We start from the raw sequence: 13,605 nt of genomic DNA on the forward strand, positions 1-13,605 counted from the left end.
AGGCCCCGCACACGCAGGAGGGCAGTGATGACACTTCTGGTCCCCATATCTCAGTGCCGGCTCTGACCCCTGAAATGCCTGGGTCTTCCTCTTTCCCGAGTGTACCGTTACCTGAGTAAATGGGCACTGGTCCCTTTGGGGGAGGGCTGGGGCTCACAGTGTGTTGCCGGGGACCTGGTCACGTCTTCAGTTATCTGGTTCCCGGAGACTGAGCAAAGGGACCACCTGAGATCAGGGTGACTGAGGATCGTCCATGCCCCATGTCTTGTGACGGTGTAGGGTGACTACTAGCCTTGTATCGCCCCCACCTTACACCCTGAGCTGACTCCGTGGGCACTGTGGAGCGAAAAGGGCCCATCACGGCTGTCCTGCGTTGGGCTGCAAAGGCCTGGCCTTTACACAGCTGCCTCTGCCAGTCACTGGGGGTGGGCCGCCCTGGGGAGGGCGTGCAGACGCGGCAGGAGGCCCCAGTGGAAGGCTCTCCACTAACGGCCAGCAGCTGGGACAACTAGTCCTTTCCTGAAGGGGTCTGGGAGGCACATCCCAGAGTCTTTGGAGAAGCCAGGTGGTTGATGGAGTGGGTTCCTGAGGACGTGAAGGAGGAGAGGCTCAGAGCCCAGGGGAAGAGATCAGCCTGCGACAAGGGGAGGGGCATCTCCTGCGTAATGAGGGGGAGAAGGAGGTACGAGTGGGGTCACATGGAGGTAAGGGTTTGAGAGGAGGGACAAGGATTGGGGGAAATCGAGCCCGATGACCTCTGTTTTCTTTGTAAACTCAGGAGCTGGGGCATCGGCTGAATGTGGGCTTGGGTAGGGTTAGGACTTGAGGAGAAAAGTCCTCAAGGTAAATGAGAGGATGCAGTCTGGGGACCACAGGACAGTGTGTTGAGGGGCAGCTGGTGATGGGGGGCCTGGAGGTTGTAAGCCCTGCCTGCTGGGTCACGTGGCTTCCGCAGCGGTCATCTGAGCCCGCCGGCGGAGCAGAGAGGAGCGTGCTCCCACTTGTGCTGGGCAGGTGTCGGGGAGAACAGGGGGCAACAGGGTGTTAGCTTCTTGCCTTAGTTTCCCCAGACAGCTCTTCAAGGCTCTTTAGAGAGAAACTCTCTGTTTTAAAAATGGTGTTTGTCTTCTAAGGGGACAAAGCATTAGAGGGTATTAGAGTTGATGTGTGGGTGACATCACCTGCTCCGTCAGTCCAGTTCATCGAGTTATTCTTTTATGGATCGTGCTTTTGGTGTTTTATTGTGAAATCTTTGTCTGTTTAAAGGTCACAAAGGTTTTCTACATTTTCTTCTGGAAGTTTTACAGTTTTAGGTTTCATGTTTAGGTCTCTGAACCATTTTGAGTTCACTCTTGCATATGGTGTGAAGTGTAAACTGAGGTTCATTAATAATTAAGGAAATGCAAATTAAAATCATGTTGAAATAGTCCTTAGAATGGCTAAAATGAACTCATACTCTGCTGATGGGAACATACAAGGGCACAGTCACTGTGGAAACAGCTTGTCAGGTTCTTAAAAAGTTACACATGGTACAACCATTCTACTCCTAGGTCTTTAACTACAAGAAATGAAAGCATATGTTCATAGAGACTTGTACAGACATGTTCATAGCAGCTTGACTGCAATATCCCCAAACTGAAAACAGCCCAAATGGGCATCAGCACGTGAGGGATAAACAAGCAGTGGTGCGTCCACCCAGCAGAACGCTGGTCATCAATGCAAAGGAACAAATGACACATGCACCAACCTGGATGAATCTCAAAATAATTGTGATGAGTGAAAAGGCAGAGCAAAAATTATACCTACTGTACAGTCTATTTACATAAAGCTCTAGAAAATGCAAACTAGTGACCAAGTACAGCACAGTGTTTGGGGCAGGCAAGAGGGGTTACAAGGGGCTTGAGGAAGCCTCTGGGGGTGATGGACATGTACATTCTCTTCGTTGTGGGGATGGTTTCATGAGTTACACACGTGTCACAACTTCAATTCGTATACTTTAAATAGTGCAGTTATTGTAGGTTAATTATACCTTAATAAAGCTGTTAGAAACTATTGACCTGAAAATTAAGTACATAATTGAATCATTGATAATTAGCGAAGGGAACAAACTTTTAACAATACTTACTCTCTTAAATGTCAATTTAGTCAACTTAGATCTATTAGAGATTTAAAAAGCACAACTCTGATAGTTCTGACATAAAACCCAACAGTCAGTTGTAACAGAATCTGACAAAAATGGGCGCTGTGTGCGTGTACCACAAACACTGCCTCTCAACACACTGAAGCCTTCCTATGTCAACTCCGAGTGTCCCAGAGTGACTACAAGTCAAGGTCCCCAGCAGGGATGACAGTGGCCCCCTTTCACCTGCTTCCCACGCCTCTGAGAGGCGCCCGTTCTTACTTCCACTTTGCAGATGGGGAGACTGAGGCTCGGGTTGCACGGTTTAGCCAAGGCCCACACTTGTACAGGGCATCAGCTCAGGGGTCTGGGTCCAAAGGCGTGCCAACCCACCCCCCTAACTCAGTCCATGCGATTTTCCTTTCTAGGGCTTTCCCCAGTATCGCTGCCATCCTCACGGCTATCTCGAGCACGCGGAGGAGGCTGCTTTGAGTGCTTGCGGCACCGACTGAACAGCGCTGCCCTCTGCTGGGCGGCGCGTCTCCACCAGGTAAGACGCTCCCACAAGTCTACACTGCTGTCCGCAAGGACGCCGGCCCGCCCCCGCCCCCGCCCCGCCCACTCTCGGGACCCGCCCCTCCGGCGTCCCACCTGGGCCTCGCCCTTCCCCGGAAAGCCCCGCCCACACCGGGATCCGCCCCCCGCCCACTCTCGAGCCCCCGCCCCAGGCCCCGCCCCACCTCGGGATAGAAAACGAAGGCGCGCTCGACCTCTCGGCGCTCGCCTGCTCGGGTCTGGCGGCGGCGGCGCGGCTGGAGCGGGTGGGGCGCGTGCGGCGGGGCCTCCGGGCGGCATGGAGGGGCCGGGGGCTGCTGCGCGGGGGAACGTCTCCCTGCACAACTTCAGCGCGAGGCTGTGGGAGCAGCTCGTCCACTTCCACGTCATGCGGCTGACGGACTCGCTTTTCCTGTGGGTGGGGGCCACGCCGCACCTGCGCAACCTCTCCGTGGCCATGTGCACCCGCTACGTGAGTGCGGCCGGAGGGCCGTGGGTGGGTAGAGGGGCCGGCGGTGGGGGCAGCGGCGCGGGGTCCGGGACGGGGCGGAGGGGGCTAGGCATGCGGGGGACGGATGGGGTCTCGGAGGCCGGGCCGATGGGGGCCGAACGGTGACCGAGGGCCTCAGGCGCGCGCCCCGTGCCCACCGGGTGCCCGCCGGGGAGACCGCGGATTCGGCGGCCCCCCAGGGCTGTCCCGGGTCGGGGAGGGGCGCTTGGGGCTCCCCGGGACCGGGGTCGAAGAGGGTTGCGCTGGCCACCCGGGGAGAGCTGCGTCCCGCCGCTCGGCTGGTCGTCCTCCATTTCTGGTTGGAGTGTCAGGGCTCCCTCGTGGAACCTCTGCTGTCGGCTCACACTCGCCCTGGGGGGTGGCATCTGTCCTTGTTTTTCTTGCCCGCTCCCTGTTGACCACACTTATTTACATTTCCGGCCCAGACCTCTTTCCCGCCCTTCCCCTTCCCCTCCCGCGTCTCGCTGGCGGGTGTGATAGGCAGCTGTCCCTCGGCATTCCAGGCTCCGCCCCGCTCCTCCAGCAGCCAGCCCCTTTCTGTAGCAGCTCCGTCCCAACCTTGGGGTCATCTTTGGATCCCCTCTCCCACGCTCCACGCGCCCAGTGTCAGTGAAGCAGCAGGCACTGCTGTCAGCAGAACCTGCAGAATCCAGCCTCTTCTCACCTGCTGCCTGGGCCAAGCTGCATCTCTCGTGGCGGCTGAGGCCCCCTTTGCCACGTTATAGGTTTCTCAGAGCTGCTGTTGCAAAGTGCCACAGGCTGGGTGGCTGAAAACAACAGGCTGATTCCCTCCCAGATCTGGAGGCCAGAGTCTGAATCAAGGTGTCAGCAGGGCTGGTTCCTCCTGGAGGCTCCGGGGGAGAAGTCGCCCCCCGTCTTCTCTGGGGGAGAAGTCGTCCCGTCTCTGGGCTTCCGGTGCTTCTGGCAGCCTCGTCACCCCCAGTCCTGCTGCCAGTGCACAGGCCTTCTCCTCTGTGTGCCTCTGTCTCTTCCATTCTTCTGAAGACACCAGTCCTACTAGATGAAGGGTCCTTCTCACCTTAACTTACATCTCAATTACATCTACAAAGGTCCTATTTCCAAATAAAGTCACCTGCACAGGTGCCAGGGGTTAGGACCTGGACGTACCTTTTGGAGGTCGTGGCTTAGCCCTCGGCGCTGCCTTACGGCCAGTCCCCCCTGGGCTGCAGTCAGTATCGTCATCCCTCTGCTCAGACCTTCCGAGAGTCCAGAGCCCGCACTGACCTGCAGGCCCCGTCAGCTGCTGGGGCGCCCCTGCCCCCCTGTCTGTGCCCCACTCACCCCTCTGGGCTGCTCCAGCCTTTCACCGGGCAGGCCTGCCTGCTGCCAGGAGAGGCTGCACAGCTAGGGTGACACAGGCCCACTGCAGGGGGAGGCCGGCCTGGGACAGGAAGGGGGGCCATGGGACCCTGGGTGCTCAGGTGATCCAGGAGCATTGGGCCTTGCAGGTGGGGCAGCACTGCTCTTTGTTTTCCTTGCAGGACCCCATCCCTGTGTCCACTGCCCTCCTTGGGGACATGTCCGACACGACGTCCACCGGCCTTGCCCAGCGCTTAGGTAGGTCCTGCAGCTTAGCTGCCCGAGTGCCCGGGTGGGGGCCTTGTTCAGCGGAGCCGGGAGGCGAGTCGCTGGAGGAGGAAGACTCTGTCTGGGAGGCGGACCCCTGGTCTCTGCGGGAAGGAAGGCCTTGTACACCGGGCTTCTCAGGAGCTGAGCTGGTACCAGCACCGCTCGGGGCTTGTGCTGCCCACGGGCTCCCGTGTCGCCCTGGCTGCCGTCCAGGCCGACCAGTGACAGGTGATCTCCTCCTCCTCGTGGGAGGAGCGGGCGAGTGATGCCCACGGTGCCTAGTGGGTGGCGGCTCCAGGTAGCCTCCAGGGGTTCGATGGGGCCCCGCGGAGCAGGAGGGACCGCCCTTCGCCGCAGGTGATGTCGCTCAGAGCTCGGAAGGGTGACGGCCTGGCCTAGGGTGGCCTGAAAGGGCGTCAGGCAGGGCCCCGAGGTTGAGGGCTCCAGCCCCCCTGCACCCAAAACGTGTCCTGCAAGATGCCCAGGTGGTTCAGGTAAAGGTGCCCCCAGCTGGTACCCATGACCGCCGGGTGGTCCCAGGCGCCGGGGACCTCGACCAGCAGGGCAGCCTTGCCTCCCGTCTGGCCTTCGTGTTCACAGTGTCCTGGCCACGTGCGGAGCCCTGGGTCCCGGCTGGGGGGTGGCGATGAGGCCGGGCCCTGATTTGAGGAGCTTCTTTTGCAGTTGTGTCGATGGTCCTGTCAGCCTCATCTCCGGGGAGTGGGGACGTGAGTGTCAGTCGATCCGGGACGCACGCATGCGGACAGCGCAGCCACGCACTGGTGGAGGCACTGCCAGTGCGTCGAGGGCCAGGGCTTGCACAGGTGGCCCACAGGTCGCACGAGACGGGGCAGAGACCTGGCGGCTGCGTCTCGGGGACGTCCACCACACTTGTCCTTTAGCCTGAAGCTAGAGCAGCCTGGCTAGTAAGTTATTTTGGTAACTTTTTATGAGGAAGCAATTTAAAATGTACAGAAAAGCCACAGGAGAGATGTAAAGGATTCCTGCCTAGCCTTCGCCCAGACTCCCAGGTGCTATCATTGCTGCTCTGCGTTTGAGCTGCTGGTTTTTGTGACCCACGGAGAGCAGGTGGAAGACCTGATGCCCCTTTGCTTCACTGCGTATTTGCCAGCGTTTCGGGGTGACGCACCCCCAGCAGGCAGGCCCCGTGTGCCGGGCCTGGTGGAGGAGGGAGGGAGGCTGCTGGTTTGTGGAGCTGGGACTGGTGGGTCCCCCCAGTGTGGACCGAGTCCAGGAGAGGAGGGCGGCGGGAGCTCGTTTGATGAGCCACGAACCACCTGGTTATTCCAGTGAAGGGAGATGGGCTCCCGGTGTCCTTGAGATGAGATCTGGAAGCAGTTTGTGTGCAAAAACTAGGGTTCTTTTTCTTTTTTTGGGCATTTTATGCAAACGTTGGTGCTCTTTTTAACATTCTCTCACGTGGCTTACGTCGATTTATAATCTGCATAATTTGAAACAACACAGACCAAAAAATACAGACCAAAAAATACACTCTCACTTAACCAAAGCCAGACGCTAGTGGAGGCTCCCACCCTCCCGTATCCGCAGACCTGGCAGCCCTCGGCCACCGCCCAGCAGGGACGGGCACACGTGGTGAGATGCCAGCACCCCAGGGGGACAGGCGACGCGTGTGCTGAGGCCACAGAGGCCCGTTCCGCAGGGAGGTCACCTGCAGTTGAAAATGCGTTATTAACCGTCGTTAGTTGTCTGGAGGGAACCGAGAAGAGACAGGTGCCCCGAGACAGTGTCTTGGGTGGAAGAGGTGAACGGCCTGGGGGCACTGGGGGCTTCGGTGTGGATGGGGACCCCCTGCCCTGTGTGGCTCTGGGGCGCAGGGTGGGGCTGCCGGGTGGACCGTGCAGGCGGGATGGTTCTTGGCTCGCGGAGGGACTGGAATCAGTGGCCCCCGGGGCCGGGGACTTTCCTGCCGCCGAATGCAGGCAGGCTGAGCGGCTGTGGCTCGACTGCCCCGTTTCTCCCCGTCCCCATCTCTCTGCCTTTGCCGACGGGACTGACGTAGCCCCTGACTGCGGTGGGGGGAGGAGGGGCTTGCACCCGCCCCCTGTGGGGTGGGGCCCAGGGAGGAGCTATTTCACCGGAAGGGGAAGAGGGGACCGGTACCGCCTGGCTTGTCCTCGGGACCTGTCCTGCCTTCAGGTTATGGGTGTGCAACCGCGCGTGCTTTTGGCGGTTGGAGCAGCTCACGTCAGCCATGAACGGTGCCGCAGAAAGGAGCTAAAACACGTCTCTCGCATCGCGTTGAGAAATCGTACGTGTGCGCGTGCGCCTGCACGTGTGTATGTGTAGGAACGTCGGCTCCCGTCTGTGGGCAGGGGGAGTTGCTGGAGGGGGCGGTTCTGAAGTATAGATAGATTTTTTGGGCCGTGCCCCGCTGCTCGCGGGATCTTAGTTCCCCGACTGGGGATTGAACCCAGGCCCTCGGCGGTGGAGGCGTGGAGTCCTAACCACTGGACCGCCAGGGAAGTCCCAGGACCTTAGCGTTTTAAATACTTGCACATTATCTGTGCTTTTTAAAAAGCAGCACGACCAGCCAGCCCCGTGTGCAGAGCGGTGGGACTCAGACGGTAGAGTCTGAGAGCAGACTCGATGGGTCTGGGTGGGCCGAGGGTCTGCATCTCCCACGAGGGCCCGGCACTGTGGCCATGGGGACCGGCCTTTCAGAACCGCTGTTCCTTGCCTGTAGTCTGGTCTGCAGCAACTGCCCGTGACACCACAGGTGTCAGAGCTCGCTTCTCTCCCTGGAAGCCCACCTTCCCCTTCCAGGCCTTCCCCCGCAGTGGGTTGCACACGTCTGTGTGCTTTCTCTCGTTTCAGCCAGGAAGACCAGCAAACAGGTGTTTGTCAGCTATAACCTTCCAAACACCGACAGCAGCTTCACACTGCTGGTAGAAAACAGGATCAAGGAGGAAATGGAGGCCTTTCCCGAGAAGTTCTAGCCCAGGCGGCAGCAAGGACGCAGACGCGCGCGCCCGGACGGATGTCTGAATAAACGCGTGGGGTGTCGCCAGCTGTCAGCAGGGTCACGCGTGACGTTTGTTTTTAAAGGGTCGGTCTTCCCGCCGTCACTGGAGTTGGGCCCCAGGGCTGCACCTGCAGGAGGAGGCAGGAGAAGGGCAGGGAAGGTTCCTCGCGGTCCTGGGGGGAGGGGTTCGGGGCCGTTGTGGGACGGAGGGGAAATCAGTCACGACTCCGTCAGGCCCATCTTGTCACGACCGGGGCCTGAGGCCCGAGGCCTGTGAGGTCCTTCTGTCGTGTGTCCCCACGTCCCGCCACTACTGAGTCTCACTTCTCTGGGCGCCGTTTCCTCACCTGTGAAGTGGGACGGTCTCACCTGGCTGGGTTATTGCTGGAAATGCTTCGCAAACCCCGGTGCCGTGGCCCCTAGGACCTGGGTCACGGTTTTACCCTTTTTGTTGAATGCATCCGAGTGTGTCAGCCCCTCCCTGGGCTTCCTGCTGCCCTGCCTGTCCTTCCGTCCCCTCTTTCCTCCAAGTCGCAGGCCCCTGCTGCGTCGTCTTAATCCTTGGCCTTTTCTGCTGCTTCAGGTGGAGTCCAGCCTTTCTGGTACGTGCACTCCTTTCCAGAAGCCGGTGGTGCTCAGGTCAGTGGCTCTCAACTTGTCTTCCGGTCGAATTGCTGGCAGAGCTCTTACAGGTTCCCTTCCCCAGACTCAGGCGGCCGGAGGCCCAGGTTTTGTGGGGTTGGAAAGCCCCCCACGTGCTTCTCAGCACAGCCAAGCCGAGAACTACAGGCAAAGGACTCTCTGATCTTTGGGGTCCACGCGGACCCCTTTTGTCAGGAGAGGCGGATGGTTTCGGGCCCTGTGACACGGTTCACGCGATGGGTGGCAAGCCCTGTGTCGAGCCAGTGCGGGCAGCCAGAGCGGTGACACTTTGGCCGGGACGGAAAGGACCTTCCGGGGACCAGGTCTGGGGCTCAGGACGCTAACCTGCAAGGCCCCGGCCGGTTGTGGTTTGGAAGCACAGAGGGTACCTTTCTAGGAAGAGCAGGTAACGCAAATCAGGGCTATGGAGAGGAGAGTTTGGTATAAATACTTTATTAAAGAAATACTGCTTTCTTGTTAAAAAATACTACATTAAAGAGAGCTCTGGGTTCTCAGTCTCTCCTGGCCGAATCACAGTGTGAGAATCGTTTCCTCTCTAGGAACCTTCAGGCCACGGATTAGATTAGCAGGACATCCACACACAGGAGAAAAGAACTCTGAAACCTGCTGTTGCCCCCCGTTTCTCGGGGCCTGCGAACGGCAGTTTGATGTTTCCTCTGCCTGCCTTTACGATGGGGAATCTGCAGGCAGAGAAGCCCCCCGCGGTCCCCCGGGGGCAGAGCGAGGCTGGGCTTACACAGGCGCTAAAGTAGGGACACAGCGAGACCTGCATCAACAGTTTATTACTCGTAGCCAGTGGTCACGAAATGCCCTTCACTGGACACCATCAGATGAGGTAGGGAAGACATTCCAGAGGAAGTTTGTTAACGGGGCAACATTTTTATTTCTGTACGTTTACATACAAGTCTCCCCCCAGGGTACGACAGCTGTGGCGTCATGCAGACAGGAACGTAAGGACAGGCCAGGACCGGGTGCAGGTTTGTGCTGGGAGCAGGCACCTCCAGGCGTCCCGTCCGTACGCAGGCCACACGGTTCTCACACAGAAACCTCCGGCCCGGGGCTGCTGGGCCACTGGGGCACCCCCAGCGGCACGCAGGCCGCACCATGTCGCCACGACCCTGTGGCCCAGGGGCTCGTCCTTTCGCGGCGCCTCAGCCGCCCTCGTGTGGCACCAGGAAGTGGTATTGCGGGCAGTACTTCCTCTGGGCTGTTTCTTTCTCCTGCTGTTCTGTGGCCGGACCAGCTTGCCCGCCCCCGTGCCCCTAGTCGCAAGTGGTATTGTTGTCTTTCAGATAACATTTAAAACTTTTACTGTGTGTTTTGGGTGCTAACAGGCAGGGTATTGGGTGAGTATCGGGTGAGTTGTTACTGGTTTCCAGACAGGAAGAGAAGGCAGGAGGATCACGTTTGTGCCTGAAGGGGGTCCCGGCTCCTGGGGGGCTGGGACTGAGGGCGCGGCGTGATGCCAGAGGAGGAGCTGGACCTTCCTGGGCAGCGGGCTGGGTGAGCCGGGTGGCGGACGTGCAGCGGCAGGCGCCTGAGAAGTGTCTCTCCCCTAAGCACGGAGGGGCCTGGGCCGAGGGGTCCACGCGTGAGCACGGGGGTCTCGCGGAGCAGGCAGGACCGGCCCCGGCTGGGCTTGGGGCTGCCTCGCCCGCGTGGTGTGGGGTCTCACGGGGCTCGGCCCACAGGAAGCTTTTCTGCTTTGGCCACGCTCACAGCTGTCCCTCGGGACCAGCCTGACCCAGGGCCGCAGGAGGGGGCATGGAGGAGCCAGGAACCTCCCCTCCCTCACACCTGCTGCGCCATCCCCTCCCTCACACCTGCTGGGCTTTGGTCCCGGGAGCCCCGCCCTCGCAGCCAGCTTCTCTTCTAGTCTATGAGCTGGTCCTGACCGCTGCGGTCACAGTGCTGGGCTCTGTAGGACCAGCGTCTACTGTTGTCACTTAAGACGGACCTCAGACTTTGGAACAGGGGTCTGGGAGTGCTGTGCCCGCCTTCCTGGAGGTGCCGACTGCCCCCTGTGGCTTGAGCATGATCCCTAAAGGTCTACATGGCCAGCGGGAGGGCACGCACGGCCTGGGGTCTGGCGAGCGGCCTGGCTGCAAGCTGTCCTGGAGCTGGGGTGGTGGGTGCAGACACACCTGGCAGGTGTGGCCCAGGGACCCCGCCAGCCCTGCGCTGCACGTCCTGCCCTAGACCAGGGACCCTGCGGCCGGCATGCTGAGAGAGGCTAAGGCGCTTCCCAGGTTTGGCACTCGAGCTGCACAGGTGTGAAGGAAGGCCTTGTAGATTAAGGACGCTGAAACACAGAACAGATGTGACTGAAGACACGAGGCCGGGCCATGAGGGGCTGGGCTGGTGGCCCTGGGAGCAGGCGGTGTAGCTGCCGCCACCACACAGGCCTGCGCGTCTGCTCACCTCACGGCGTTCTCACCGCACCAGCGGCTCCTCCCCGTGGCCGCCAGCTTGTAGGGGCACCGTGGGGGGATGGCAAGACAGACTGGAGGGGACAGGAGGCGAGCGGGGACGCGCTCCACCTCTCTCCTGGGCCTCGGAGTCTGGGCAGCCGTGGGCTGGGAGTCCCCTCGCTGCTTCCCACGGACCCAGGGCCACGCCTTCCCTGGAAGAAGAGCCCACGGCAGAGGCACCGTGGGGAGGTGGACCCTTCCAGGAAGAGCCCAGGCTGTCCCGGGACTGCCACAAGGCGGTGCCTGCCTGGCCAGCGAGGGGTGTTTCTCAGCATCTCCTGTGTTTCCTCTGAAACGGCTCCAGACAGGTGCAGAGAGCCTGACCTGGAAAGGCAGGGGGACGAAGTGAGGAACACAACGAAAACCCTTGGAGTCGGGTGGGGCCTCGAGCTTTGGTGAGTTATTGCTTCTCTCAGTTGGTCTTGATGTTCTCGGAGGCTGCCGTCAGCGGAGCTCCCCAGTGAGGGCCTGCTCCAGGCCCAGCTCAGTGCTGACGGAAGCAGAGGGCTCTGGGGTTTCCGCCGGCGGCTAGCGGAGCCGAGGCTTCCAAGCTGGTGATTTCTGCGCCGTGTGTGCTCGGGATGTGGCTGGCGGGCCGTGTTTGTTTGCAAGAGCACCGCTCCCTCCTGGGGGCTGCCTAGCCTATTGTTATTTTCCTATTGGTGTTAGTTCAGGAAGTAGCTGTGTGTTCATGTGCTGGCAGAAAGACTGACTGCAAGAGGGGACTTTCCTGCTGGAGCTGAACCGGGAGGAGGGGTGATAACAGTAACTTGTCTCTGATCGATGCGTCGCTGCTCGGGAGCTGAGCTGGGCAGACCTGCCTTGGAGACCGTGGCGATACCGCCACTAATCAGGCTCTTCCCCCAAAGAGCTTCCAGCATCAAGTATAAAAGGATGATCTCCCGGGAAAGACTAAGCTGGTTTTAATGATACCGTGAGCTGCTTTCCCCCAGCACATGGAGCAGAAGCTCTTACCTTACAGAGAAAACCTTTAAAAACCATACACAGACTCTAGCAAAACCCTAACCATTTACATTTCAGTCTGAATAAAGCACAGCTGTGGGAGTGCTCCAGACGGTGGCTGGTTGGTCTCTGTGCACGGCCTTGGGGACAGCTGGCTCTGAGGGCGCAGCGCGGTCCTCACGGTGTGTCCTCGGCCACCGCGTCCCTCTTCCTGAGGAGGTGGGACCCGTGAAGGGAAGGGAGTAAAGTGCTCTTTAAAAATGACCAAAATAAATACAAACGTTTCATGGCAGAAAGGAAAGTCTTTGAAGGGTCGTTTGCAAAGTCCTCTTCCTCACACGTGGGCTCCTCGGGGGTCCCCACGCCGGCCTCAGCAGAGTGGGCCCACCCATGGCCACGGTCAGCCCGGTCCACCCCCAGCCCTGCTACATGGGCCGCCCGCCGTTGGCCGTGGCACGGTCCGGCAGCCCGTCGCCCGCGGCGGCCACGTCGTGCAGCCCCGAGTAGTCCTTGAGCTCGGCGTTGGTCAGCAGCAGGGGCTGCTCCCCGCGCCTGGGCGGCAGCAGGGGCTGCCGCGTGTAGTGCTCGCCGTCGGGGATGCTCTCGGGCAGGTTCTGGTCCCGGCTCTCGGGCAGCAGCAAGAGGCAGATGATGCAGATGAGCGTGCAGCAGGCGAAGATGATGTGGTGCAGGAAGTAGCCCTTCTGGTTGTGCAGCTCGATGATGGGCGCCGTCAGCATGCCGAAGCCCGCGCTGGCCAGCACCAGCCCCAGGCCGCCGCACCTGCGGGGAACGCGCAGGTAGGCGGCGGGTCGGGCCCACGGGCACGGGGCCCCAGCACCGGCGCACGGCCAGCTCCCCCAACCCCCTTCACCTCCTGCATCTGCTGCCCCCGCTATTCAGTGAACATTTTCCTCGCCAGCCCAAAACTTCTTACTAGGTGACTGTGATAAATACCACTGTGGGGGACAAGCGGCCTCGCTTGCCGTGAATAACGTAACAATTTGTTTCTCGACGCTGTATCCATTTACGCTGTTTTTCCGAGGCTCGCTCTTCATTTAGAAGCAGGGAGGGTGGCTGGGGGTTAAAGAAGGCATCAAGGACACGTCGACGGGAGAGCTGCCGAGGTGGTGGAGCGGAAAGACCCCCCCCAGCTCGCCTCTTCCCGTGGGCACGCCGGACGCACAGCTGCGCAGAGCAGCCATCGACGAAAAGGACCAGAGCCAGAAAGATCTACAGCTGGACACAAAGGACCAGAGCCTGCCAGAAAGATCCACAGCTGAAGACACGGGAGGAGCCACAATGAGCCAGGTAGGGGGAGCAGGTAGGGGGAGCAGACGTGCGAGATGATCGAGGCTCGTGACCCCCACCGGGGGGGCGACCCACACACCGGAGAGCAAGCACATCGCGGAGGTTCTCCCACAGGAGACGGTTCTGAGCCGCACGTCGGGCTCCGTAGCCCGCGGGTCCTATACCAGGAAAACGGGCCCCCAGGGATGGGGGGCTTTCAGGGGTCCCAGAGGACTGGGGGAAACAGAGACTCCACTGTTACAGGGAGTACACAAAATCCCACGTGCACTGGGACCAAGGGCAGAGCAGTAACTTGATAGGAGCCTGGGCCAGACGTACCTGCTGGATTTGGAGAGTCTCTCAGACAGGCAAGGGGGCAACTGCAGCTCACCCTGGGGACACAGATGCTGGTGGCAGACATATTTGGGAGCTTTCTACC

At 60.2% G+C, this 13,605-nt stretch overlaps 2 protein-coding genes across 2 annotated transcripts in view; one reads left to right on the top strand and one right to left on the bottom strand.

Moving 5' to 3' along the window:
* The first annotated feature begins 2,913 nt into the window (after window positions 1–2,913).
* PSMG4 (proteasome assembly chaperone 4) lies at window positions 2,914–7,819 on the top strand. Its single transcript, XM_082662981.1, has 3 exons — window positions 2,914–3,146; window positions 4,688–4,763; window positions 7,632–7,819. Exons 1-3 carry the CDS (start codon window positions 2,973–2,975, stop codon window positions 7,751–7,753), a joined length of 372 nt encoding a protein of 123 aa, XP_082519107.1. The 5' UTR covers window positions 2,914–2,972; the 3' UTR covers window positions 7,754–7,819.
* A 1,482-nt stretch (window positions 7,820–9,301) lies between these two features.
* SLC22A23 (solute carrier family 22 member 23) overlaps window positions 9,302–13,605 on the bottom strand; it is a gene marked incomplete at its 5' end in the record, with an annotated part of 146,123 nt that continues 141,819 nt past the window's right edge. Inside the window, one exon of the mRNA XM_082662979.1 lies at window positions 9,302–12,659. Coding sequence (XP_082519105.1) covers window positions 12,302–12,659 — 358 coding nt within the window. The 3' untranslated portion in view covers window positions 9,302–12,301. The remainder of the gene's footprint in view (window positions 12,660–13,605) is intronic.

Source organism: Grampus griseus, assembly GCF_964374135.1.
Source record: "Grampus griseus genome assembly, chromosome: 10".
Classification (NCBI taxonomy): Eukaryota; Metazoa; Chordata; class Mammalia; order Artiodactyla; family Delphinidae; genus Grampus; species Grampus griseus.